Below are 27985 nucleotides of genomic sequence, written 5' to 3'. Positions count from 1 at the left end.
TGGGTAAAATACAGAGGAATTCCTGAAAACCTGCTTTTGTCTGAAAAAGAGCTGTAACTTTGGAAGATTTATATTCCATGTGAGAAGTATAAAATATAAAGCTAAAGCTACAGGGAGGGCTCCAAGAACAACACAGTCACTTTACTGGAAATAGGCCTAGACTTCAATTTAATCCCGGAGTTGTAACCACTTGAAACTTTTCCATCCATGTTCCCTGAAGGCTCTTTCAAATATAAATCGAAGCATTCTATTCTTATATGCTGCATTATTAATAAAAACATGGCTTTTAAAGATGGGATATGCATTTTATATTTGCACTATATGGATTTGGGTAAAGTCACGCTGGCATTAACCTTTCATGCTGATCTGGGGCATAAAATGTTGCAAAACATTAAACATGAAAAAAGTCCAAAGGGGAGAATAATTTTTATAGGCATGATATGCAGATATAGTGGAAGAGTTGTTTTCAGATCCATTACTGAGGTTGGGACATTAGTAGAAACAATAACATATTCTCAGCAAATAACAGTATGTCTGGGAAACGCTTCTGGATGTTCAGTCAAAGTATAAACACTAGTTATGAGCAACTGAGAGCCTTTATTGTAATAAAGGCACCATGCTTGTATGTAGAGAAATTTACCGTAGTTATAAAAGTAGAATCAAATTAAATTCTCTAAAGAAATCTCTGACTATAGATTCCTATTTCAGTCTTGGTATTGTATGTGTCTTTTATCCAGATCCTAATGTTATCAACAGGTATAAAGTCCGAACTAAATGAATCAATCTGTATGTTTGGCTTTCAAACAGAACCAGCACACCTTGCCTCACATAATCAGAGTCATCAGTTATTGAGCCATAGTGACAGTGCAACAACCCTCCACTACTATTGTGCGCAAGACAAACTAAAAGCACATTTCTCAACCGGGTTACAGCCACCGACTCTTTTCATTTCCTTGACGCAGTTTATTTAACTACTGGTCAAATAAGCATCCAAGTTCTTATTATATTGGAAACAGTGACCATCTTTTTCTAAGAAAAAAATAGAGATAAATCTGTGTATATATATGTATATATATATATTAATGAAAAATATGATAGCATTCTCTGTAATTCAAAACCAGAACAGTATTTGTGAAACAGAAATCTCAAAATGGTGTGTGGTCATTACACTGCAAGGAACAGCAATATTACCTGCACAGCATCTGAATAACTTCCCTTTGATAACTTAACGAGTCAACCCATGTGTGTGTGTGTGTTTGTGTTTGATGGGACATTCACCACTGATAAAAGGAAACAAACACTGTCATAAAATAACAAAACATAAAATAACTTAGTTAACTTAACATTAGTCGTCCAAGTAGATGACCTTTTTTTTCACAGGTTTGGAGTTTCAGTAAGTACCATGACTTCCAAGAATTATTTTTGATAAATTCCAAACAAGCTTTCAATAAAATAATCTGTTTAGCTCTTTGGATAACAGTACAATCTGCTTCAGTTCCACCATAAAAGTCTCTGTAGCACCACATCAGAATTCAAACAGTATGTGCTACATCTTCAAAAGTCTCTTGCTCAGTGTGACTTGAGTTTTGCGTGCGATGAATCCATCATGGTCTTCACAACTTGTCTTCACTTGGAGTCTCCCAGCAGATGGACAATGAGTTCGTAAGAGGAGAGGACGATGGCTGTGTTAGGGATTTGTCTAATTAGCTGTGGAATGAGTCCTCTATAAAAAGCTGCATAGCCTTCCTCCACTGCTATTAACCTTCCCGTCTGGAAGAAATATTTGTACTTGCTGCCTTCCTCGCGCAGCCTTGTCCGTATGACCTCTGTGGAGACAAAAACACAAAAATACTATTAGTCATTTAAATAAATATGAATACTCTACAGTGATATGCGGTTGTTGTACGGGAAAACAAATTAATACAAGTGTTTACCATGTGGGTAGGCGATGCAGGACGCACAACCCTTTGAAAAAGCAGCTGCCATCATCAAACCCAGAAAGTCTGATGCTCCTTTCTCCTTTTCGCCATTCGCGGAGGCGAACTGGCCCTCGGCGAGACGTTTCTTCAGTGTCTCATAGATGAGGAAGCAGATCATGGTCTCCGAGATGCCAGCGTAAGATGCAGTCAGGCCTCGGTAGAAACCGCGGATCCCTTCTGTGCTGTGAACATAGCGGGCGCACTGAAGTGCATTCATCTTCTTCTCTCCTCTGGCTCTGGAAGATCAGACAGGTCAGGCTCATTAGTGCTAAAATCACATTATGATAAATCCCCACTACAAGGTACCAGAACCAAACCCAAGCACAAATATACATAAGAAATAGATAGATATAAGAAAAACAGCTTTTGCATTTGAAGCATTGTTTACTTTAAATGATATGAAAATTGCAACATGCTTTATATATTTGAAGAAAGCAAGGGAGTCAAGGAGTTTATCCCTTTTTTTTTTAATTAGTACCTCATTTTACGTCAACTGAATTTGGATTGAAATAATGGAATCCTTTGCCCCTTTATCCATAAAGCCATAGTTGTGTTACAGGAAAAGTTCTTCCAAGACAAGACATGTGAATGTGACATCACATGATACTACTGCCCTGTACTCTGTAATGTAAATATAGACTCTTCCCCTGGACGCAGGACAGTGCGTCAGCACTGTGTATTTATGGCGCCAGGTCACACGCTCCGTCTCAAACACAGTGTAACCCAAGGTCAGTGCCATGGCGGCAGGCTCAGTTTAAGCTGAAAGGTCACATTATTACCTTTACCCTCTGCAAAGCCCCTAAAATAAGTCAGATTGTTTTACACTGCAGTCTGTCTAAACACAGAGAAGGTGAAACAAAGAGAGTACACACTTTTTCTCCAGCTGCATCCTGGTCTTCACCATCCAGATGGGGTTCATCAGAGAGTTGGTAACGAAAGCTGAGGAAAAGGGACAAAAGAATATACCGTTTTACACTGCAGGATAATAAGACTATCACCTTGTCAGCGTAATTACTAACAAAGTTGTAAGGTAAAATGTTTTTGTTTAGCCAATTGAGGGAAATTATAGGAACACAACAATAAAAACCTGGAAAATATACTGTTTAGTCAGATTTTTCTAAAGTTGATAATGTTCATTTCAGAGGCTTTAAAAAGACTCAAGGTGGGACTATATTTTATATTACAAAGGGGGAACATGGACTCTTCTCACCTGCAACACCAGCAGAGGACATGTGCACCAATCCGCTATTAGGGACGAACAGCCCATTGAACTTTTCTTTCGCTTTTGAGTACGCAGCAAAGTAAATGGCTCTGAAATAAAGAACAAACTGTTGAGAAGTCTGAACAGAAGCAGCTACAAAGATTAGCACACACTGCTTAGATGTTTTGAATATGTGAATGTGATTTTACATATGGCTGATAGAATATGGAAATTATTCAATTCGGGCTCATGAGAGTGTTTGACTGAGTGCGTCCAGAGCAGTCGGTTTCCCGGTGCCTGTTCTCTCCGCCTGGTTTCTGGAACAAACCGTTACTGCACCAGAATGGGCTGAATAAGCACTGGGCAACACAGATGCCCACTGAGCTGCTCTGAATGTAAGCGGGTTCGAGCTGGCTAGTGGAACAGAGGGACAGTGGAGTTACTGACCAAAGGCTTGTACTGTGGCTACTTATTAACCATGGGCAAATGTATGACCCTAACACGTAACCCTTTCCAGTTTAACAACTTTCAAGGTCTGATCAAAATTTGATGACACAAGAATTAGGGAAAATGCCTTTTACAGCTATATTACTGCTGTATTGAAGTTTACCTCCAACATTATCAACCATGAGCCAACAGGACAAAGTTCTGACTGTGTTGAAACCAAAAGTAGAACAAAGGTGAAATTGAAACTTAAAAAAGGTGCTTCCATGCAGAAATATTGATACAACTTCTGCTAAAAGTTTCAGACACAAATTTAAACATGATCAATTATCTCAAGTTTTTCTCATTGCCAGTCTGCGTATGTAAAACCTAAATGGTTTTATTGGTCTTTAATGAGGTGTAAACCGTTGTCCACGCTAGTCCATTTATCTAGACATCAGCTCATTGATCTGGACTAGGCCTCTGTAAGGAGGGAGGGGGACTCAAACATCATTGTCATGGTAACAGCTTCCTGTTTATACAGCCAGATTGTGCTTCCTCCTTTTTTTGGTTTTATTTTGTTAGCGGCTGTGGTGTAGTACAATCTGAGGTGTGCTTAAACACAGAAACACTGCTGCTAAGAAATCACCATTGCTTCACTTTCCGACCCTCTTGGCCGCTGCTTTGTTTAGTGTTTTAGAATAACATGGACACTTCCTTGTGTTTTATCATTAACTTGCACTGTAACAAGCAGGTATCATCAACTCTGACAATTAAAAAAAGAACATTGTTATAGATGATCGTGGAGGTGGACAACCCTGATATATTTGAGTGACTCAAATGGGCTTCATTGTACCTTGAGGGGGCCACACCAACAAGGTTCGGTCCCAGACCACGGAAAAGGGATCTTGGTCCCTCTTTTTCAAGAATTGATCTGAAATAAAAGCAGAGACATAAACCATCACAAAATGAATCACCGACAGACTTTTGGTCATACACACAACTGTACATTTTGTAGTGTCTCTGCATACGTCAGTCTGACAGGCGTGATTCATTTACACCAGTCCTGTACAGTCGAGCTGGTTTTGAATATGTTAGTTCACTGAACCCAGTGCCTTTTGCAGCTCGTGGCTTGTCACGTCAGCCACATCCCAGGAAGTTTGTGTCTGTTTTGTAAATAGCAACCTTCATTCTCCAGATGATATTCAGCTCTGGCCGGGGGACCGAAAAAGGGGGTGGTTACAATTGCAGTTGCTGCTGTGTTTTGTAACGTGCTAAAGCAGGGCAGTGGGCATTCGACTTCCAAACACATTTGGAACAAATTATGAATAATCACCTATTTTCAGTTCCAATATGAAGTTTACACATATGAGCCTATCAAAGACAACCCTATACAAGCCCTGAAAACAAGAATCTATATCAGTTAAAGTAGGTTGTAAAACTAGACAACTGACAACCTGAACTGACAAGGAAATATTTGTACTCCAAAGACAAAAATGCCAGTAGCTTTTATGGCCTCAGCTACAGAAGACACCAGTTCAGACGGGTTAATTATGTGGCCTTGGTCCTTTGAGTGTAATATAACACTGACACAGCCCCCTACTTAAAACATCCCCTCCTCCCATTTGGCCTACTGAGGCTGCTCTTAGGGATCCCCAACCTAAGCAGATTTACAATAGAGCCCTTTTCAAGAACACCTTGTTATAAGCACATCTCAAAGCCTGCTGGGAAAGCATGGCCAGTGTTACCCCGAGCAGCTGAATAAACTAAATACAAAGAGTGTTCTTGAGTCTCTTTTATGTAGGATACGATTATTACATCAGGACTATGAAGCAGAGAGCAAATGACAGGCTCTCCCAAAGCACTTCCACAGACTAAAAGTTACTTTGACAAAGTTGTTCAGGCAACACAACAGACACATCTAAACACTGAGGTTTTCAAATAGTAGCAAGTCACACTGCAACTACCAAAATGAGAAGTCACAAAGCATGCCTGCCCGTCCATAATAAGAGTAAAGAGCAAAGTACACAGACTGTGAGGAGGGAACACTTTGTGCCTTGGCTTGCAGGTAATGATATACAAATGCTTCAAGGGACAGCTCACACAACAAGGTGCAGCAGTTTTTGCACCGACAATAAAATAATCTTACCGTAGGACCTGCAGCAGGCCAGGCCCCGGCCGAATAACCCCCGTACCACTTAATGTGCCTAGATGGACCTGGAAGACGGGCCGGAGGGTGAGGCCAGAGGACTGCAACCGTGTCTTCAGCACCTCCAGGGGACAGGTCACGATGGCCCCCACCGTACCACTACACCTGAAAATTGATAACATAGAAATTAGGATTATGGGCCTTGCGAATGATTGGTTGAAAGCAATGTCCAATAGATGTGTGTTTTTTATTATAATACAATGGCAAACCTGCTTAGATTAGTGTGCACCAATATTTTTGCACGATTACCTGTATGAACCCTGACTGAGGACACTTTCTTTCCTCTGGTCGTAACACACATGCGCAGCCAGGACCAAGACATACTTAGCAGTGGTAATACGGGGTTACCAACACACCTGGTAACGTGTTTTGTGGCTCAGACGTTCCAATTGCACTGAGGAAGGCTATTTTTAGAAGGAAGCACTTTTTAATGTCCTCAGAACTTTGTGATTCATTCTGCTCCTTACATGTCTCACTTGCACAAATGTATCAGTGACAGGCTTAGAAGTCTGGAACAGATTACACTAAGCCTCTGAACTGTCTAGCGACCGGAGGACAGAGTCAAACTTCCAATTGTCCATTCACTTACCATTCCCCATCTAGCAGGCCCATCTGATTTTTAGAAACCATAGAATGATGAAATTTAGATTGCAGATACATTTTTTTTTAAATTTTCCTTAATCCGACAAACCTGAAGTCTTGCTTAAAATTATGAGCTTTGGCCTCAAGTGACATCCCTGCTATTTAGGCACATATAATGAAGGATGAGGCCATATGCGGTCATACACGCTCAGCTGTTTTTTAAGTAAATGTTTACTACATACAGACAATGGAGGGACTGGACGCCTTCAGCCGGATACAGCTCAAATAACAACAAAGTCGTTAACACAACTGAATTTACAATAAAAAAGATTAAAACATGTTCAGACCAAATCACCTATTCTACAAAATGCAGCCAGAATTGTGCACGTCATAGCATTTCAAGGGTAAAATGGCGTCATATCTAACAAGCCTGTGTCGCTCAAATGTGACCTTAACATGCACTGGAAGTCAGCTAGCCTTTACATACAGTCTATGTATAGAGCTCATGTACGTGACCCGGTCCTGTGTTTAAAGTATACGCGGGAAACAGTTCGCATTCTTCGGCCAGGTGGCCATGAGCTTGTGGCGGCAGAACACGGAGCTCCCTGTGGGCAAAGTCTCACGTAACACCGTAAAGGCCAACGGTTCCCGAGACTGCACCGCATCCCGTCGGCCAAGAGGAGACTTGGCCGGCCACTAGCTCACGGTGTTGAGTTACACGTTATAGCCCAAGTCTTAACATAATGTATTAATTATAACCCCCGGTGGTTTGCACACGACTTTTCAGACCCGAAACTAGCCGACAACCTGGATACAACCTGCTAGCTGCCGGTGGCTAGGAGGTGTTAGCAAACATCCGCACGGATGTACCGCACTGACATAAAAAGAAAAGTTCGCTGTCCTTGCTCACGTTGGTCGTGTTATTGGTTTGAGGTGTGAGTTAAGAGAACACGGGTGAGTGTGTCCGCTGGTGAAGGGCAGCGAACGTAGTGAGAAATCCAGTCGTTGTGCTATGCTAACACGAGCTAGCTAGCCTTTTTGGTGTTTCGGTTAGCATGCCGGCTGGCGGTTGAGAACCCCTTAGCTCAAAGCCTGGATCCTCTTTTGTTTTCAAACAGATGAGATAGCGAAGCTTCAGCTCCGGCTGCGATTCATTTTCCTCTATCGTATTAATAACGTTACGCCAGTTTGAAGTGGGTATCGTTAATGTGACTCACCCCCCGGCGAAAAGATGAAGCAGCGTGTCTTTCTGTGCCATCGTTCCCTTCATACAGCCACCATCCTCGTATTGTGCTTCTGTTTAAAGTGTCCCCGGGTGGAAGAGGTACAGGAGGTCGCACGGTTTGCGTTCCCGATGAGCGGCCGACGATCCCTCTCTCTTTGCCGGGTCGGCGGAGCTGTCAGCTGAGGGGGCAGCGGCTTGACGAGCTGACGAGAAACCAGCGCTGACGTAAGAGGGCCGGGCGTGGGTGTTGTCCGTGACGTAGGGACACGTGACGGGCACCTTGTTCTTGCTCCGGTCGTTACACAACAAACACAGACCCTCGGAAACACAACACTGTGACCTGGACCAGTCACCGGTGACCTTCAGCTGCCTATATGTTAAACACCAGAATATCATTTACAGACATTGTAAAGATTAGAGGCTATCTAATGTAACACTGTATAAAGGCACACAACACCATAAAGGTCAAGTGTGTAAGAGTTAGGCGTAAGGGATCCATTGGCAGCAATTGAATATAAAATAATCCCAGTGATTGTGTCTTTCATCATAATTGTACAAATTGTAGTTTTCTATACCCTAGACTGGGCCCTTTATTATTAAACACTTTATATTTACATTTACCTCTATACGGAGTCCGCCATGTTTTTTTTTTTACGGTCGTTCAAACTGGACAAACTAAACACCTATTGAGTTTTTATGAAAACTGAAGTCTACCACAGGTTCTCCTTCATGTTTGGAAAGGGAGGATGAGGGGAGGGGTATTCAGCTGCATTATGGACATTCACCTCTGATTTCTACAAACTGGACCTTTAAAAGGGTCAACATGAGAACATTTTATTTTCAAATATTCAAAAATGTACTGACATTATAGAAAACGGTTTAAGAAAAAACATGCAACAATTCTTGAGACATAATGTTATTTGTTGATCAATATTAAAGGAAGAAGAAATGGTGACGAGCTTTACAGTGAGCGTCACAGCCTCTCTCTCTCTCCCTGCGACCAATCCCCCAGATTGACCTCAAGCACAGCTGTTGATGCCCGTTGACCCAAAACCAGGAACATGCAACAGCACACGTTCATGCACATCCCAGATGAAGGACACAAAAAGGGCTAGTACAAACTTTATGGATTTGTTGATGGTCCAGTGATGTGGCCCGCCACAGGGATCTGTCCTTTGCCCAGTCAGACTATGGAACACAACAGAGAACCAATAAAAAAAAAATTGCTTTGAAAGAGATCTCAGTTCGATTAATTGTACATACAGAACATACATATCTTTGTAAGAGCTACCCTGTTAACTATGCGCGGACATAAATGGTGAACCGATGAACAAGCTCAATTCTTAATGTTCTCAGCTGTTTTGAAGAACCTCATAATTATAACTTGAATATTTTTTCATGTCAGAACAAGCCTATGTGGATTTCATAAAATCAAGGGTCATCTTTTTACACAGATAGAACGAGGTTGTTGACATCTTGTTTCAATAAAATCCACAAATGTTTAACTTTGGTTTTGGTCTTGTTTTTTTGACACAGGACCGACAGGGTACAAATTGGTGACTATTTTATTCACCCATACATCTGGAAGCCAACCTACGATATAAATCTGGGGCTGTAAAGTCAAGTGTCAAATATTGTTCTTACTCATAGTGATGAAAATTACATATCCTGCAAATGTCACCCCATACCGCGATTATACATTTAGATTTTGTATTACTTCCTGCAGCTACAGCAGCTCAGATCAAACTGTTGGCCCTCCTATAATTAACCTGTTCGCATGAGAGCAGCCAGATCACAGGACATCACAGAAATAATCTGACACCATGGGTGTTAACTCTGCTGTAATGAGGGCGTGATGTTATGGTATGTGCTGCCCACCAATGACATGTCTTAACTTGGAAAGCAACTCCTGTTGTGCGGATGGTTAAGCCAGAGAAAAACAAGTTACTCAATCATCTTGATAAGAGATTGTTTGTCTGTGTCTGCACAATAACACCTGCGCCTGTGTGCCAAAAGCACTTTTCAAACCGGTGGTGCTGGATTTTTGACCAAATTTAAGTCTAACAACATTTCTGTCATCCTGTATTGACAGTGTACATAAAATCAGTGTTTGACTTGACAACACCTACATTTGTCCAATGTATTTGTACTTTGTTATTGACTTTACTGGTAGTAATAGAGCGACAGTGACGCATATTGTATAACAAGGTACGGATCTCCTTTGTCTCCCCAACATGAATGGTCTAAAGGAAGTTTCTTTAAATTAAAATATAAGGTGGGTGAAGTAAAAAAAAAACAGATATGTATTTTAAAATTGTCATCAGTGGTAAAGATTTGCTCAGTAACTATACTCAAGCACTGTGCTGAAGTACAGTTTTGAGGTACTTCCTTTCCTCATGCATTTCCAAGCTTCCACGCCACTTTATTTCAGAAGGAAATATTGTAGTCTTTACTTCACAACATTATTTTTACAGCTGTGCTTACTGGTTTCTTTTCAAACCAAGATTTTACAAAAATAAATCATATGGTTGACATCCCAAAATTTATATTAGATAAAAAGTTTTTTTGCCTTTTTTGGCTTGTGAGATCTTAAAAAAAAAACAGCATTTAGTTGGAGGTGGTTGTCATGTTAATGTAATAAGCTATTTCATCTCTTATGTTTTGAAATGGGGTTATTCAAATTATAGTTTTAGGTTTAGATTTTATTCAAATTTTCATGAAAAAATGTTTAAGTCAGAAGGTTAAAGCAGAGATTTTTTTTCTTCAATCCAGCTATGTTTGTTTTGTGTGCAGTTAAGTGCTACTTATGAATCAAGACATGAGTATCAACAGTCTCATAATACATCACATTCTTCATAACTTTGATACCAAACATATATTTTATTGTTAATACTTACTTTCTTTTGCACAGGTACAATGGATGAGATGCACTTAAAATGTAGTGAATGTCACAACAGTGAGTCTGGATGACCTGAATTGTACATCCTAGTTGTTAGGGTTGAAAATACTGACACCAAGTGATCAAATATGAAACCTGCAGGTAAAGAACACGTTCATATTGTAGCGTCCACGCGTATAGATGCACCTTATTACCTTATTATTATCTGAGGGATTTTTACACACTGTCTGATAAACATCCCGTCAGTAAAGGCAAGGGGTAGTGATGGATAAGGTTTTCTTTAACAAGTCTTTCATTCTCAGTTTCCACCTAAAAACTATGAAATGAACTGAACTATGAACTAGTTCAGAATTTAAATGGTGAACTATGAACGTGAACTATTCATGTTTACTTGTATGAACTGAACTTTGAATGAGAGGTGTGAACTTGCACAACACTGCTGTTTGGTGCTTTCAGGAATCTCCCTGGGTTTGTCAGAGTCAGTCGCGGAACAGTGTTTGTGTTTCTCTGTGTGTGTGTCTGTGTTTGTGTGCACATACACTTGATTGAACCTAATCCGGTGCCTTACATAAAAAGCTTAACCATTACAGGGATTAAACTGACTCAGTATCTGTCTCGGCGAAACTGTCACAGCAGCTGGAGGCGAAGTCGCTCCCACACCCATCCCACCACTCTCTGCCTCCTTTAGCACTGGTTTCTCCTCAGTGCTCAGCTCACAAGCGTTTCAAGCGTCAGAACTCGTTTGCCTGATACTGAAAATTATGTCAGCATGAAACTGCTTTTTGAACGTCTCTGTGACAAAATCTGTGGAGGATTCAGCATGATCAAGGTAACATTGTATGAGATTCAATCATCAAAGGGGAAATTAACATGATCATATTTTGGTCAAAATGTTACATTTCCCTTGATTAAAGTAATTTATCCCTGCAGCCATCGGCCTTCTAAATGACTCATTGTGAAATATTTGTTATTGTTGACTGTATATGTTATTGCTGAATAACTAAATGCCTTTTTCCTGAATCTGTAATTGTCAACATTTCAATATACAGACAAAAATAGTTTAGTTGTACAGACACAACTAAACCATGTTATGACACAGAGTTGTGCTAAGACTGAACATTAGCACATCTCAGACAATTAAACTGAGTTAGAATATGATATTTACTGACAGAGTTAAGGCTCAAAAGAGTCAGTTCCCTGTTGGTCTCCATATGCTGTGGCAACAATAGACACTAACATGGTAAATACTTACGTGCGTAACCAATGGGTCTAAATATCTGCAACTCTGTGTTTTCTTCTATATGAAATGAAACAAGTAGAGCAGCTGGAGACTAATGCAGCAGGCATAGAAGTCAAATCTCCATCATTATCCTCACTGCAGCTAGATTCCCATTTCTCCATTGAGACGATGAAGGGCCTGTTCATCCACACTGGTGTTTTCGGATATCCTGCCTGATCACAGCATCCATCAGGCCGAGCGATGTCAACACAGATTTGTCCTGCCCTGGAGTCACAGCTTTCACAGCAGACATTTTGACTGGTCGTGGTGTGAGACCCAGGTGTTCATGACAACATTTACAATGACTCTGCTGTATTTATCTGTCCCAGAGAGACAGAGCCAACATGCTCAACGCCAGGAATTGGAAAGAGAAGCAGCTAATGCTAAATTCAATTTAGCCATTATTCAATTTATTATTTACCTGTGATGTTCCTACTGTGTAGTGTGAGAGATGTCAAGCACAGGCAGGATTTAAATGTTCACCCTGCCCTGTGAAGAGAGTCTGTGAGGGGGTTGTACTGAAGCATATGGAACTATTTAAAAATAAATCAATTGAACTGAAAAGTAAAATTATACAAATAAAAAATTAATAAATTTTCACATTAATCCAGACATTTTTGTAATCACATAAAAATGGAAATACTGTGACTAATTTCCTGCTGTACAGGAGGACAATATTAACAAGCAAAGATTTAAATGCAATATTAACAGTATTACCTGATTTCTAATTAAGGGAGCACAACAAACGTCACAGTAAGCAATATAAATGCTTTTCTCTCCTTACTGAAAACAATGACTTTTCATTTTCAAAGAAATGCATAAAGTAAAACAGTGACCCCCCCCCCCTCCCAGTCTATTGCATTTACATGGCAGCACACTGTTAAGGTGTGTGTTCAGATGGGATGTATATCATTCTCTGTTTGCGGGACACCATAAAATACAAATCCGATCATGAGTTTTGTGATCATTAATTCCTGAATAGCATCTACTCATACACTATAGATTTACAGATACTGTATTTCCATTTGTCACAATAAGAGTGTGCTGACTTGCACATTTGCTGAATGTGCGTTCCCAGCAGCTTGTGGCCTGGTGATGTTTTTTGAGTCTTGCACCATGCACAGTATATAATTTGAAATAATCTTTAATAGATACTTACAAACAAATCTACAACAAGGAGTACAAATAAAAATGGTATCTGCAAGCAGGGAAAAGTAAGGTGTGGCACAGTATGTCCACATCCAGCTGAGTGCTGAACGTGGATGTCTGCACATTAAAAAAATACTAGAGTCAACAGGTCTATGATATGGCGTTTGACAATATGTTGGCAATCGGACCTTCACATTTGTGCAGCACTTTGTGGATTGTGTTTTCTGTCATTACGTTGCCTTAAATGTGAGGTTTGCTGATTCAGGCACAACGATGTTCACCTACATAATCTGGCCTCCACCTCATAAAACACACTACATCAATGGCTCTCAGCTATGTGACAGTGAGACCCGAGAGTAGCAGGTAAAATTATTAAACACTGCACTCCTGAGCCTTGACAGCATGTGGGCGAAAATTACTGAACTACAAAAAGGAGTGACAGAAAAAATTAAAAAGACACTGATTGTATACAGAACAAAATTAATCCTGTCGATGCATGCTACAAATAATCACAGTGACATTTTTCTTCTTTTACAGTTTCTGCTGAGGAAGTTGACTTCCATCCATATCCCATAGAGAACTGAGTGCAGTGAGTGGTGGGAGCTGCTCTTCAGCGGCCTCAGTGCTTTCATCCACACTGTATTTCAGACTCACAATGGAGTGGTCAGCATCACTTTTTTTCATTTATTAGCTAATTAAAAAACACATTTTCTGAAAGCATTAGTTTTTTGAGGATGCACAAGTTGACATGTGAATGTGATGCCACCTTGTGGTCAGATACTGACAGAGCACTTTTGCACCAAGTCAATCTATTACACACTTGTCTCAGCAAAATAACAGTTCATTTAAAATTGTTGAATCACAAAGCCTGGAGGTCGCAGCAGAGGTACTGACTACATATGCCACATCAAACTGGAGGAGGTACACCAATATGGTGACTGTCGTTGCATCGCCTGGATAAGCATGTGCATAGTGCTCAGTGATTCCTGATTTTTATAAAGTTAAAGAATACAATTGCAAAGAGTCATAAAAACAGGATAAGAAACTGACAGAGAAGCAAACTTGTTGAGAGGTTTGAACAATCCTGTCAAACGGGTTCAACGCAAGAAGGATCCCAGAGAAACATGAGAAAGAGACGAGGGTGTGCTGTGCATCAGTGTGTGTGTGTGTGTGTGTGTGTGTGTGTGTGTGTGTGTGTGTGTGTGTGTGTGTGTAATGCAACTGTAAGCGGCATCATTGGTAGAGCAGGTAGTTCTTGAGAGAAGCTGGCAGAGGCAGTCTATGGATTTCACTCAGACGGTCTCTTCCTAATGCCACCCTCACCGAACGCCTACACAGGTCCATGAGAGAGAGGGGTTCAGCTGAAAGAGAGACAAGAGGGGGAGCGGTGTCAGGAAGAGCATGTTTATGTGTTTGCAGTGAGAGAATGAAGAGCGTACATGCTGCTGGCCTAACCTCACATCTGGAGGAGCTGTTTGTAATGTTCGACATGTTACATTACAATAGGGCTGGGCGATATGACTTCAAATCAATAATACGATTATTTCAAACTTTTACCTTTGTTCTGATTATTGAAACATCGCTCTGTCGGTGAACAAGTGACTCTGCTCTTATAAAAACCTGCTTGATCCATTATTTTGTTCCTGAATAAACAACTGAATAGTTAAAACCCTGCACTGCCTTCTAATTAGCTGGAATAACTTCTCTAATGTCTCCAAGTCCCTGTCACACTTCACACAAACTGACGATCACAGTTATAGAGTTGTTAATCGATGAGGTCGGACAATGAATCTGGATCATTCCAGTCACTTTAACCCGGATGGCCTGGGTGTGTACATCACGTTAAGTCTTGCGTTGTGTGTCAATGATTTTGATAAGCACTTCATCACTTGTATAGTTTTACTTGATTTTAAATCTGATTGATAAGTAGGGATGGCCATCTTAAAATTACAGTGTGATATATATGAATACAGAGACAATAGTTTAATAAAATTATTCTTACAAACCCGCCATAACAAAAAAGGTTAAAAGAATTCACATACAAGTCTTGAAGAAACCATACAACCATTTTATGTCAAAATTAAATATGGAAATATATTTTATCAAAGACGGGGGCAAACAAGATGAGCCACAGAGAAAATATAAAATATAAATTTTGACTTTGCCATATTCTGAAACTGCAGGAAACTAAATTACATTTCAATACGCATTTTGTCGGAGGTAAGGATCTTGTGAAAGATCGGGGATTTCCCTGCTGCAAATAACAGTAAGAGCAATGTCATATCAAACTGATTTCTATGCATCTCACTGCCTCTTATTTTGACATAACTAGTTCAAGGGATCTGAGCTGAACAGAAAAATCTAATGAGCACAGTGCATTTGGGACATGAGGATACAGCATTTTTTGATAAGCACCTATGTTTCTTCATTCATAGCTCATGCCGTTTTTCTGTACACATGGTACTACTGGATTTTTTTAAGAGATAAATACGCCACCACAGCTTATTTTACAATTGAGTACAGTACTCTTACTAAGAGCAGGACACAGTGATATTACTCTAACGTGATAAGTAGTGACTCATATAAAGTTAAATATTAATTTATATTATCTAGGTGACATAGCAAGAGTAGCAATGACTCATTTTATCACATGTATAACCATACGGATGCAAATAAACAATGCTGCTCTACAGTAACCCAGCTGTGATATCCCTTTAGTGCGGCAAACCTTCAATGGTCACACCTTGGTTTATCGCATCAATAAAACACATGTACTTAAGCAAAAGGTGTTCACAAAACACTGCTGCTCATGAGATAAACAAGTTAGTAAGACAACTTTAGAAAGGTTAAAGATTTGTACTTACGATCAAGACCATTTATGTACCGGATTCGTATTTCACAGTGTCCCCACACGGCGCTCACCACGGGGTACAGCTTCCTGCCCTTAAGTCCTCTGAATGCTACTCCTAGATAATGTCCGTCCACTATGTAACCCAGAGTTCCCTCGTCCATGTCCAAGACTACTAAGAGGGAGTCGGGTATTATGAAGGTGTCGTCTGGCTCCAGGAAGGCTGGGTATGTTTTCCCTGGGTGGTTCTTGCCATCATGGTATAGTTTACTCCTGCACAGGTCCCAGCCCCACGACTCAGCATTGCTTCCTACCAACGCTGCGTAGCCTACGGAATGTAGCGGGGCGTCACTTGTAGCCACTCCGACCACGGCATGCGTGCCACGCTGACGCATGGCCCAGCTTATCTCCCAAACGTGCAAACCCCTTGTGTAGCCGATATGGCCCCTGATGGCGTCTGTGCTCTGCGCCACGGGGTGCCTGTGGAACACCAGCTTGTTGTCATCCTTGACGAAGATGTTGAGGGAACGGTCGTCGTTGTTCCACGAGTGCTGGACCTGTGCGTCCAGGCCGGCAGGCGGCATGTCCAGCAGCAGATCGAGTCGAGACGGCTTGGTGTGACTCAGGGCCTGGAGCTCCAGCTTCAGGGGACTGAACGCCGGATCTCGCATATCAATGGTTTTAATGCCACCAGGGACTTTTTGCCCCATGCTCGGGGTCGTTACAGCAGCTCCTTCTCCCTCCTCCTACCCCCCCCCCCCCCTCCTCAAAGATTAATGGGGGGAGTATTCCGCGCTCCTCCACTGTGCTCCTGCAACCTCAGAAACTGGAAGTGCTCCTCTGCTACTAGATGCAGACAGCAGTTGTCAGCCCAGGTGTTGCTTGAAGGCTACCTAGAGAAATAAGGAGAAAAGGATAAACAGGTTTATTGATGACTAATCTAGATCTGAAAAAACAAGTTAAAAACATGGCACATTGTGAGTGTGTTCTTATCACGCCATCGTGCTCTTAGAAGACAAAATGGTACATCTGCTCGATTAATAATATAACGCATATGTTTTAAATGTTACAGTTCGTGTTTGCGTTTAACTCGAAATTCACACAATCGTTAGGGTTAGGGTTACAATTCACATGGTAACAGGTGGACTACTGATATTAGCTGTTGAGCTGTGTCAAAAGTGTCTTTGTTATCATGTGAGGCTTTGTGTGTGACAACATAAGGAAAGCAGTGTCCCGTGATTTGAGAAATCTAAGATCTAAAGCTAAATACCGATTTACAATGATAACGTTAAACAGGAAGCATGCACCTGCTGATCATATCCCTATTTCTCACATCCTTAGTAAATATAGTAAAGATGTTGCTGGTGTATTATAAAAAGGGAGGAGCAGTCAAAGTACATAAAGACTTTATGATGCGGGTTTTCCTCCCTTCCACTTCATTGTAATGTTGAGTTAACCTGGACAGACAAGACCAACAAGTTTCTGCCACGGAACAATCAGAAATTCATTATGAAAGGGTTATGTATGATGGATTGGACTATTTACAGTGATTAGACTGGCCTAGTCGATTGAAAAGCTGCAGTTCAACATTTTATTAACTGACTTATTAGCGTATTAGACTTATTAGCTGCTGTGTACAAACAGTCATTGTAACCTCACGGCTAAATAGGGTTGGGCAGTGTGATGATGAGATGATGGAAAGCGGTCAACTGTGACACATTTTGTCATTCATGCCATTGTACCTATCAATTACACAAGTCTGGTTATATGAGTCACTTGTAGGCAATGTTGCAAATCAACACTGCTTTGTGCCAAAAATACTTTTTGGGTTCCCCTTCACAAATTTGGAAGTTATTCTAGATGCTTGACCATTTCAGCACCTAACTTTCTTGATAATGCATAAGTATAATGATTTAAAATAAGAGTAGCATTTGAATAGTGATTTGGATGGCAATTACTATGGACAAGGTTGAAACTTCAAAGCATTCAGGCATGTTATTTGGGGGCATTAAGCATTTGCTTACGGATAAAATAGGATTAAAATGTATTTGTTTTTCTTCTTCTGTCGTATCAAAAGTTGTTCAAATCAATCCTCCACAAAATGTAGTATATCAAACCATTGCAGCATTAAATTGCATGTACCTCGACAGGATCATTTCCTAATATTCCCCGCACTGTGACTTTAAAATTTTACAATTGAAGATCACTGCAAACACATCATATACAAGTTGAATTGGACTTGCAATAAACAAAATCAGATGTGCAACAAGGACACATTTTGAAATAAACTTCGAGATTCACTTTAAGACACCATAAAATAAAATCATTTAAATTAGTATTTGAACAATTTTGAACTGTGTGGACCCCTTCAAGACAACAACTGTAGAGCTACACATGTCCACAAGAATGTCAGTGATAAAAGGAAATTCCTTTTCTGATCAATCTTAATGTACCTGATCCATAGAACATCATTATGCTATCTTGATCAAGATGTTCAGCCTTAAAAAAAAGAACTCAGATCTATTATGCGCTCCTTTTGCAATGTGACCCACTTAGGATTATGCCAAACAGACAACATGAAAACATCGAAACCTTATTTGATTAGCTGTTCTCAATTTTCAAATTACTTCACCGTATTTCTTGACAAATAAGTCACGTCAATGTAAAAATCTGTGATGCCATGTTGTTGCCAATTTTGACCACTTATCAACAGCTATTATACAAAGTGTTTCACGTCCTGACAGAGAGGACAACTTCTGTGGCTGTAAAAAAGGCTTTGGTGCCACAGAATCTCCAGCAAAAAAGTAATTACCGAATTTAGGCAAGCGCAAACAATTTAGGAGAAAAATATCATGGTGGACGATCCAAAAAAAAAACAAACTTAGATTCGGTTGTATAGCATTGTTATTAATATGTTTCAGTAAAAAGGTTTATGAAAAGCAGTATCATACAACAACAAAAAGGTATATCCCTGATCCTCAATGGGCTGAAACGTTACTCAGCAATTCTCAAAGTGAAATATTCCCACAAACTCCAAAAATAGGAAAAAAATTAGTGGAAAAACTCCAGCCATTTCCTTTTATTTGGTTGTCTAGTCAGAGAGCAACAAGAAAAGCAGTAATAAAATGTCTGGCTTAAAAAGAAAATAAAACATTCTGTTGTGATTTGGGACACAGATCTTTTGAGGCGGAAGCAGTTTCAAGAATGCAGAAACTTGATAATAAAAGCCTAATGACAACCTGCTGTTCTTTACTTCCAACTCTATGACATTAGAGCAGAGTTGTGCAGTTTAAACAATAAAAAGGCAAATATATTCCTGTGGGACTAGAAGCACTATATTTTACTGTTAAATCCCCCTTTGGCCTGTAACCCTAAACCCCACATTAAGGATCAATATGCCAAAGACAATATGGGACTTTTTGTGGGTGCAGGTGAGACCTCTGCTACTCTTTGGTCTTCATAGTTCAGCCTGTATTGCAGTGAGTCTGTGGAGAGCATTGTGTAATGTGGAAAACTGTGCTTCTGGGAAGGCCACTCTAATTGAATTGTAGACAAGAGTTCATTGAGAAGTGCTTTGGCTCTTCTTCTAATGCAAGTAAACAACCATTTAAATGGGTCATGTCTCTCCAGTGATTTGAAAACAGGAGGGAAGAAAAGCAGGAGGCGGCGGGCCAGCATCTGAACGTAAACATCTCTTTTTCTATGCCTGTCCAGCATTCAGGGAGAGTGAAACATGTTAATTTGCACACTCTTAGAAACAGCAGTTTACCATTCCCTCTCCCTGTGACAAAGGGCCACCTTATAAACATAGTAAGTAAGTAAGTAAAATGTATTTATAGAGCACATTTAAATACAGCATAACTGACCAAAGTGCTGTACAATGACAATAAAAAGGCAAATAATACAATATAACAATACAAATTAACCATAAGTACTAAAAACCAATACAAAGTGCAATAACATTCAATGACATTCAATAACAGGAGGCGAAGAGTTAGGGGGAAAGGAAGGCCAGGGAGTAAAGTGGGTTTTTAGCCTAGATTTGAAGGCAGAAATGGAGGGGGCGGATCTAATGTTCTGAGGGAGCTGGCCCCACAGACGTGGAGCGGCGACAGCAAAGGCCCTGTCACCTTTCTGCTTGAGCCGTGAGCGTGGCACGTGCAGAAAACCTTTGCTAGAGGATCTGAGGGACCTTTGGACTGACTGGGGCTGTACAAGTTCAGTGATGTAGGCTGGGGCCAGCCCATTGAGTGCCTTACACAACATGCCCAAATAAATCAAAATTTAAATAGCAAAAACATTTCACATCAAATTGAGTGAAGTCTCACTATTCACCACCTTCAAATTTACTTTGTCATTCTTGTAGATGAAATTAAAATGTTTGGCTGTATCTTGGTTTAGTTTATGAGATATAGACGCTTAAAAAAAAAAGTAGGATGTTCTCAGTACATTTCCAAAAAAACTATATTTCGCAAGTCATTAACTTTAAACCATTTATGCTAAATAATTAAACATTTTATGAATTCTCTAAACAATTAGATGTCAAACTTCTAAAATGGTGAACACATCTTGACCAAAGTGCTTCCTTGGTTAAACTCCTACCCATCAGGCGTTCCTTTTAAAGCATCATTAAAATGTCCTTCCACCATCCAACCCCACAGGAGTTCCTCCAAGACTAGGTGCTGGGGCCCTTAAGGCTGCAATAAACACTACTGGCTTGGGTCAAATGACCTGCTCACATGGCTTTGCATATTACTGCCCAACAAATATTCCTGACGTTGGCTCCAAATGGTCCTATCTGTCCATAGACACATCTTAGCTCATCTCTCAGACACATCCACATGGATGAGGGAATGTCACCTTCAACTAAATCCTTAAGACAGAACTCTTAGTCGTCTCGGCCAACTAATCTCTCATTCATTATAATGACATCAAAACTCCCTCTTCATCTCTCTCAAATTGAATAAATGTGGAGGTCAGGACTAGTTATCCTGGTCTATGTTATTGGTCATGGCTTCAACTACTGCATTACCCGCCTAGCAGGCCTTTCTTCCTGCAGAGGGACTCTCTTATGTCACTCTGTTGCTCATGCAACTCCCCTGGCAATCCATGGCCACCAAAATCAAGTCAGTAGTGATACAGACCAACCTGTGGGTCTGCACCTGTTTACTTGAACTAAGTCTTATGGGCTTAGGCTCCTTCAACTCCTCCCAAGAACCTCATCTGGCATCGCTTTCTCTAGACACAAGTTGATCGCAGTCCAGGCTGTTCTTTGTTTCCACTATGATGGAGTAAGCTACCAAATGCTATCAGAGCATCTTCAGGAGCCACTAGAAATCCTCCCACTGATTAACGACAACAAGGAACGGGTTAGAACCAGTTCAGAGGGTGACAGCTGATAAACAGAATAAAGTAAAGGATGGATACAGAGACAAGGAAGAGAAGCATGTGGCTTCAAAACAGCATGTGTAAGTAAACAAAAGCCATGGCAACCGAAGAAGAAAACAAAGACCCCATCTCAAAAGCCATGTTTGGTACTAACTTAAAAAGTTTAGGGTATTAAATACATAATTTGTACGTTCGCCAATCCTTAAATGAACTTCTCTCTGGTATAAGTATTCAATGGATTTAAACCAGAAGTTTTTAAAAGTCTCCTTTATCTTAGAAATTCACAAAAATATAACATAAAAAAAACTGCACACAAGTTGTTGGGTACAGTGATATTGTTTACATGAAATAAGAAGCAAATCCAATATGTTCAATTTGGACTTTTTCCAAATTATAATCACAATAAAAATGTCTTCTCACATTTAACTTGGACATCAGAACAAATGTATCAATTAGTTGAATAGGCGGTGGCTTGTTGAAGAATATATACTGAGCTGGATTCCTGGAATAGGCTGTTAGGAGGTCCTGGGCCCCTGGGTTGGTTTGGAGCTGATTCAAATGCAAGAGGAAGGGCTCACTGAATTTGCAGGGCCAAGGAAACACTTGGTCTCCATTGTGAGGCCAAATTAGGACCAGCTCCACCAGAACCTAAATCCTAGCATCTTTGTTGGCCTGTCGAGTGCATAGAGCTCATGATTTACCAAAAACAAAGCCATGAGCTGTATGGATATAATTTGTGAATGCGCCATGTATTCAAAAGTTGGTGACGATAATATTGTTTATCACTTCTCTACAACTTTTGATAATGTTTAAACTGAAAAATGTTTTAGCTTTGACGAAAATGTAGAACTTTTTGTTTATGTACATAGATAAACTGGTATTTGTGCAACCTTGTTCCGGTTTATTAGGCACTTCACTAAAACTCGTGAAATGACATATCAAGTTCAGGTTTGTTGTTTCCACTTCATCATTACAGGGTTGTGGTTTGGGGTGCTGTTGAACTGAAATGTGACAGTCTGAGGTATGAATATATTAGGTGTGTGGGGGGGGGGGAACAATACAGAAATAGTCAAACTTATTATCACTATGCTAGCGCTAAATTTAAATATTTAGCTTTATATATAGATTGTGAACTTTTGCCTATGGCTATTTTGCACTGGAACTATGTGGAAACTGACAAGTTACAGTGAGCTTGTTTAAGTTTGTGTCAATCTGTTAAACTGACACCAAGCTGCAGTGAATCAATACACAAGTCCTGCACTTTACCTTAGAAACCCATCATGATGTATCATCATATGATTGCATCACAGAATTGCTGTATCATAAGTGTTATTGTGGACCATGCACCGCTGATCGTATCGTGTAAGGAGTCACCCTGCCATTCTGTTCCTTGTATCTAGTGTTTGTTTCACCCTAACTGACATGAACTGGGTGGGCCCCATATTAATACCGCTCAGGTCACCTCTCTTTTTTTAAATCAGTGAGGACAAACTCGTATCCAAAGCACATCTCAGGAAAGCCACTAACTTCAGCCACTGGAAAGCTCATGATGTTGAATCAACAGTTTTAAAAGTCTAAATCAACTTATTGTTATCATTTCACGATAAGCTTTAGGTTCTTTTAAAGAGTGAGTGGTGAAGTGAACCTGATAAAGTGGCACCTCAGTGTGTGGAGGCCTTTCTGTAGAGTTAACCCATGATAGCTTGTCATGCTAGCTAATGTAGAAGCAGCCTAATCTTCCAAGAAGCTCTCGCGGACCAGGCTCGAGGAAAAACAATCCGGAACACAGCTCGTGTGTGTGGGGGGCGTCGGGGGAACGTTCTCTTTAGGACGTTGTCTGTGTTCACCTGGGGGAAGCTCGTCTGTTACCCGAGCTCGAAACGTACCTGTTAGCATCAACAGCGGCAGAGGAGCGTGGCTCGAGCTAGCGACAGGGGCGAAGACGAAGCTACTCCGTTGGTCCACTTGTTAACAAGGGAACGTGTGTTGAGCGGCCGCTCGTTCAGAGGTGTTGTGCTCGGTGTGGAACATGTAAATGTGTCGTCAGGAGGAAACCGAAACAAGCTCCTCTGTGGAGACCACAAGATCAGGAAGAGAGGAGGAACAGAGGAGGGACAGACCTTAATGGAGGCAGTGGAACAGAGGAGGAGATGTCACCGGCTCCGGCTTCACACTCTGCACTTACTCCATCGTAGCTCCCTGCTTCCTGGTCGCTTGAGCCATTCCAGGCTGGACATGGATTGTGTGAAATGATGATGGCTGCTCTCTAACATCCCTCACGTCACGTGGTAAAATGCTCCCAGCTGCTCGGCGAGATTAGGACCTCCCCCCCCCGCCGCCTGTCAGCGAAGACTATGAAGCTGGTCTCACGTTGGTAGTGAAGTGGATGCGGTTGTTCTGGGCTCAAATCAAACTGCACTGATTTGTTCATGAGGCATCACACAAGGGCGACGAGGCACATGCTGGAATCAAAACATTACAACCGTACAGGAGATTATACCCTGGCCCCCGAACTGCAAATTACAACCACACAACAAATAAGACCCCTTGCTGTTGTGTAATTTGATTTCTTTTTATTTGTCACTGTTTTATCTGCCGTAGTCTTTTTGTTTTGTCGAGTTTTCTTATTTCCTGTGCCGTTGTTTTCATTTGTTTTGTTGTTGTGGCTTTTGTTTAGTTGATGTGTTTTTTGATCTGTTTTAGTGGCTCTTGATTTGTTTTTGGTGAATTGCTGTTGTGTCAATTTGAATCATTTTGTTTGGTGAATTTCCGTTTGTTTTCCTATTTGTTGTGTGATTTGCATTGCAGTGCCACTCCAAGTTACTTCAGTAATCCATTATCAACAAAGACGAAATAGATTGTCCTCTATTTTTATAATCAATAATCAGTAAGTTCATTATATAATTACAATTATTTAATAATTACTGAAATACAATTTTGTCTCAATTCTCTGAATATCTTTAGCTTTTTGAACTGGTAGTCATTTTGAGGACATCACTTGGGACGTTGAAAAACTGTTATTACCTTTAAGTCCAAAAATACGAAAAATAAATAATAATAACAAGACATAAGAAAGGCATTAAGTCATAATAATTATAATTGTTAGTTGCTTCCCTACAATAAACACAACATAAATTTAGCTTTGACTTCGATTTTGTAATTCTTAGACAAATCTTTTAATTTTGGTTTATGTGACTTAAGTCACATTCACAGACATGCTTTGCAAAAGGCCCCACAGTCTACTATAATATACTATATTTTGATACCCATGATTTAAATTACGTTAATTTTGAACTATTTCTTTCTTAGGGGATTTCATCATCCTAAAAAACCCTTGTGATAATTTGATGGCTTTAACAACAACTATAATCAGAATTATATTAAATTAAATGTGTCCCACACTGTGATTCTTTTAAGGCGTCAGAAGCCAAGGCTGGAAACTACTTGGTTATTCTCTAACAATAGGTTTTTTAAAGCATGTTAAATCATCCAGTATCTAAAATCCAAAAATAAAAAAGTAACTTTTAAGTAAGGCTGTCAAATATATGTATTAAAGTAGAAAATAAATTTCTCTGAAATGTGTATCAATAGCAGCATAGAATGACACAGACACACACACACAGAATAATGTGTCCGTCTTCTTCCTGTTCTTAGTTTCTCATGGGAATGATCAGGTAATCCAATCTTAAACGTTATATTGGATTGGCCTAGGGTAGAGTGGTTGTTCTCCAACCAGAAAGTTGCCAGTTCAATCCCCACTCTTTCCCATCTGCATGCCGAAGTCTCCATGGCAAGATACTAAACCCCTAAAATTGGCAGAAATTCAACTTCCTTTTCATTGCACAATATCTTACACTATGTAAATTTAAAAACAAAAATAGGAAGTGCACCGTCCACTTCTGCGCAGGAGGTACATAACAAATTAAAAACAAATTAAATTAAAAACAAATATTACAAAATTAAAAAATTAAAATAAATAAATAACAGGAAATAATTGTTACTAATTTTAACTGAAGGTAAATAAATAAACGTCCCATGCTGCAGCTGCTCTCCAATATAAAACTAACTTCAATCCATCACCATGACTGGATCTTTTAATGTGTAACATCATCTGCAGACACTGCACTAAACACTACACAGGACTCACATGCTGTGTAAGCCAGGTAGGACACCACAGAACCCCGGTTCAGTCACACCTTTGTTAGTTCTACACTAAAGTATGAAGTGACAAACTGATTAGCTGTGACCTACAAGAAGCTGTTCTGGGTTTAAACCTTGTCTGTTAGTCTATGGTGGGTTTATATTCACCACGAGTACTCGGTATCGATTTCACAGCCGGTCCAATACAGAGGATATTTGTTTGTTGCTGCATACTAATATCCTCCTAGCCTGTTTTCTCAGAAAGCATTATGTTATTATTGTCTGCCATAATGGTACACATGTGATGTGTGATGGTGAGAGGAGCCATAATTGATCATTCACACTCTATTCTGTCACGTACACAAACAACTATCCCGAAAGCAGGAAGTAGAAAGAGTGAGGTATCATTGACAGTACCAGAGAACTACGATTGCTCACACACGGAAACAATGGTGCACACTGCTGCTCAACTTGACCTTCAGGCCATGTAGTCCTGCACTGACGCGTCTACACACAGAAGTCAAGGGGAGATGTTCGACCTCAGAATCATAGTCCAGTGGCTGTCACAGGGAAAGTCAAGTACGGTGACTGAGGATTTTGAGAGACAGGGTAAACACGCCACATGACCTTCATGTGTCACGCAGCTGATGCAGTCACTTCAGATCTTTCCAAAAAACATGTTAAGTAACAGGAGCTCCATTGCAACAGTAAGGTCCATTCATCCACACAATGGAAACAAGCACAGTCTTGTTTTGGTCATTGCACTGGTTCTAAGCACCCTCTTTGCCACATTTTCACTGTGCCAGACTGTGAAAACTTACTCAGAAATGCATCCATATCTGTGTCAAGCCCTGTGTGAATCAGAGCAAACACATGCACCACGCTTCACCTGGGTGTTCGAGAAAACTAGGGCGCTGTCGCCATCTAGTGGTTTTCCTGGACTAGGCCCATCCTACTGTGAGGTTAAGACTCGCACTCAGTCTGAATATAATTAAATCAATTCATTATAGTAGAATTACATTTTATACCTGCAGAATCAAACGATGTACAAGCTGGACATGGACATGGGGCCACTTTGTGCTGAACGCCGGAAAGATGAGTGGTTGAATGTTCAGTCAACGTCCTCCTCTTCTTCATTCCCTCTTCATCACATACATGCATATTTTTTTGCATTTAGCCCCTTGATTTATCTGGGACGAGGACTTGAATTAATAGGAGTTTTAAAATGACCTTAATTGTCCAATGTGTGATGCATCTGAAGGAAGTGTGGCTCATTTTACATGCTTGCTGGGGGGAAACATAGCTCTGGCGACTTGAATTACCTTCCCCTCAGCTCATCTCCCAGTGAAAATCCCATTTTCCAGTGCAGGGATGGTGCAAAGTGCTGAGCTTGGTGATATCTCAGGGCCCCTTCCACGGTGGAGGAGGGGAGTGCAGACATGCTTACTGCCTCCCTTTGAGAAACCCTCATTTCAGCAGGATCGATAGTGCGTCCCACTCCACGGCTGGCAGAGTGCGTTGCCTCTATAAGGGGAGTAGTGGGTGGTGGTGGGTATGTGCGGACAGCTGCACCAAGGCAAGTCCGAGCAGCACACGCAGCCAAGGTGAATGATCGCATGCTGCGTCAGACACTCGGCTCTTCACTTGCTCCGAGATGCAGTTTCTGGGCCGGGCCAGTGGGTGGATGCTGTGTCCTCAAGGGCTGGATGCAGGCTGCACAAAGCCGGTGAACTAGTTCAGCAGGCAGGTACTTCATGTTCTGAGTTCTTTTTCTCTCTGAACTCACTCACAAACGGGCCGTGAGACGAGGGAAGATCTGCAGCTGAAGCACACACACACACCCCCCCATGCTCTTTTTTTTTTTTTTTTTTAAATCGTCCTGCACCTCTTTGACAGTATTGGAGGTTGAACACTCAAATAGATTCATGCTGTAGGTGAGGAGACATCTCATGTTTCAGACGGCTTGCAATATTAGACCTGCACCGTCCGGCTGCGTACAGCAGAAATCCTTAGACAGCAATAAAAATCATCTTTGGAAATTCATTCACTGTGCGAATGCTGACCTATGCTTAGATATTTTTGATAACATGGTTTGCTTGCGTATTGTTCAAGAAACCCAGTGAGGACATGTTTAACACTGTTATTTTCAATTTACCACGAGAACCCCTGTTAATAACATATAATGCTTTAACCAGGGTAGCCTTGTGATTATTTTCAAAGTCACTTAATCATGAATAAACTATTTTTCTCATTTAGTCAATTGCTTTAAAAAAAAAAATTGTAAAATGATATAAGATTATAAATCAAGAATGTCACAGTTTCCCAAGATCAAATGTGTAAAACGTATTCTACTGCTGAATCTGAATAATACCGATTCAAAATTATACAGAACAGATAAAACCAGCAAATCCTCATATTTTATATCAAGTCTTTGGCTTTTGTACGACAAAAGTAACTCACGATGATGACTATCAAAATCATTTGTGCCTCTTTTTACCCTGTAAAACAGACTAATCAGCTAAACGCTGTATTTGCAAGTGAGTTGATTTGCAGTCAAGACAAAGGTAAAGATAATTTACATTATTTTCAAAAAGAAATGCTGAAACATGAAATCATGAATTTTTGGAACAATTAAAATAATATCATAAAAATAATGTTTATTT

The 27985-nt window shown here is 40.4% G+C and overlaps 2 protein-coding genes across 3 annotated transcripts; both read right to left on the bottom strand.

Moving 5' to 3' along the window:
- Positions 1-140: 140 nt before the first annotated feature.
- On the bottom strand, positions 141-7822 carry slc25a33 (solute carrier family 25 member 33). The gene is made up of 7 exons (XM_062391248.1): positions 7612-7822; positions 5753-5917; positions 4460-4537; positions 3190-3290; positions 2852-2918; positions 1935-2215; positions 141-1826 (listed from the first exon to the last, which is right to left on the bottom strand). Exons 1-7 carry the CDS (start codon positions 7662-7664, stop codon positions 1627-1629), a joined length of 945 nt encoding a protein of 314 aa, XP_062247232.1. The 5' UTR covers positions 7665-7822; the 3' UTR covers positions 141-1626.
- A 5101-nt stretch (positions 7823-12923) lies between these two features.
- spsb1 (splA/ryanodine receptor domain and SOCS box containing 1) lies at positions 12924-23737 on the bottom strand. 2 transcript variants are annotated; one of them, XM_062392308.1, is made up of 3 exons: positions 23303-23737; positions 15811-16687; positions 12924-14307 (listed from the first exon to the last, which is right to left on the bottom strand). In XM_062392308.1, exons 2-3 carry the CDS (start codon positions 16502-16504, stop codon positions 14180-14182), a joined length of 822 nt encoding a protein of 273 aa, XP_062248292.1. In that variant the 5' UTR covers positions 16505-16687; positions 23303-23737; the 3' UTR covers positions 12924-14179. The 2 variants fall into 2 exon arrangements, with proteins under 2 accessions (XP_062248292.1, XP_062248293.1); XM_062392309.1 differs by lacking the exon at positions 23303-23737 and adding an exon at positions 23069-23286.
- Between the last annotated feature and the right edge of the window lie 4248 nt (positions 23738-27985).

This window comes from Platichthys flesus, chromosome 7 (genome assembly GCF_949316205.1).
Source record: "Platichthys flesus chromosome 7, fPlaFle2.1, whole genome shotgun sequence".
NCBI lineage: Eukaryota > Metazoa > Chordata > Actinopteri > Pleuronectiformes > Pleuronectidae > Platichthys > Platichthys flesus.
This window is presented reverse-complemented; position numbering and strand designations above follow the sequence as displayed.

Coding starts and splice junctions, on each gene's coding strand:
- slc25a33 (XM_062391248.1), bottom strand. CDS start 7,664: ATGAAGGGAACGATGGCACAGAAAGACACGCTGCTTCATCTTTTCGCC. Junction 5,918..7,611: donor CTTCATCTTTTCGCCGGGGG/GTGAGTCACATT, acceptor ATCAATTTTCAG/GTGTAGTGGTACGGTGGGGG. Junction 1,827..1,934: donor CTGCATCGCCTACCCACATG/GTAAACACTTGT, acceptor TTGTCTCCACAG/AGGTCATACGGACAAGGCTG.
- spsb1 (XM_062392308.1), bottom strand. CDS start 16,504: ATGGGGCAAAAAGTCCCTGGTGGCATTAAAACCATTGATATGCGAGAT. Junction 14,308..15,810: donor GTACATAAATGGTCTTGATC/GTAAGTACAAAT, acceptor TCTCTCTTTCAG/CTGAACCCCTCTCTCTCATG.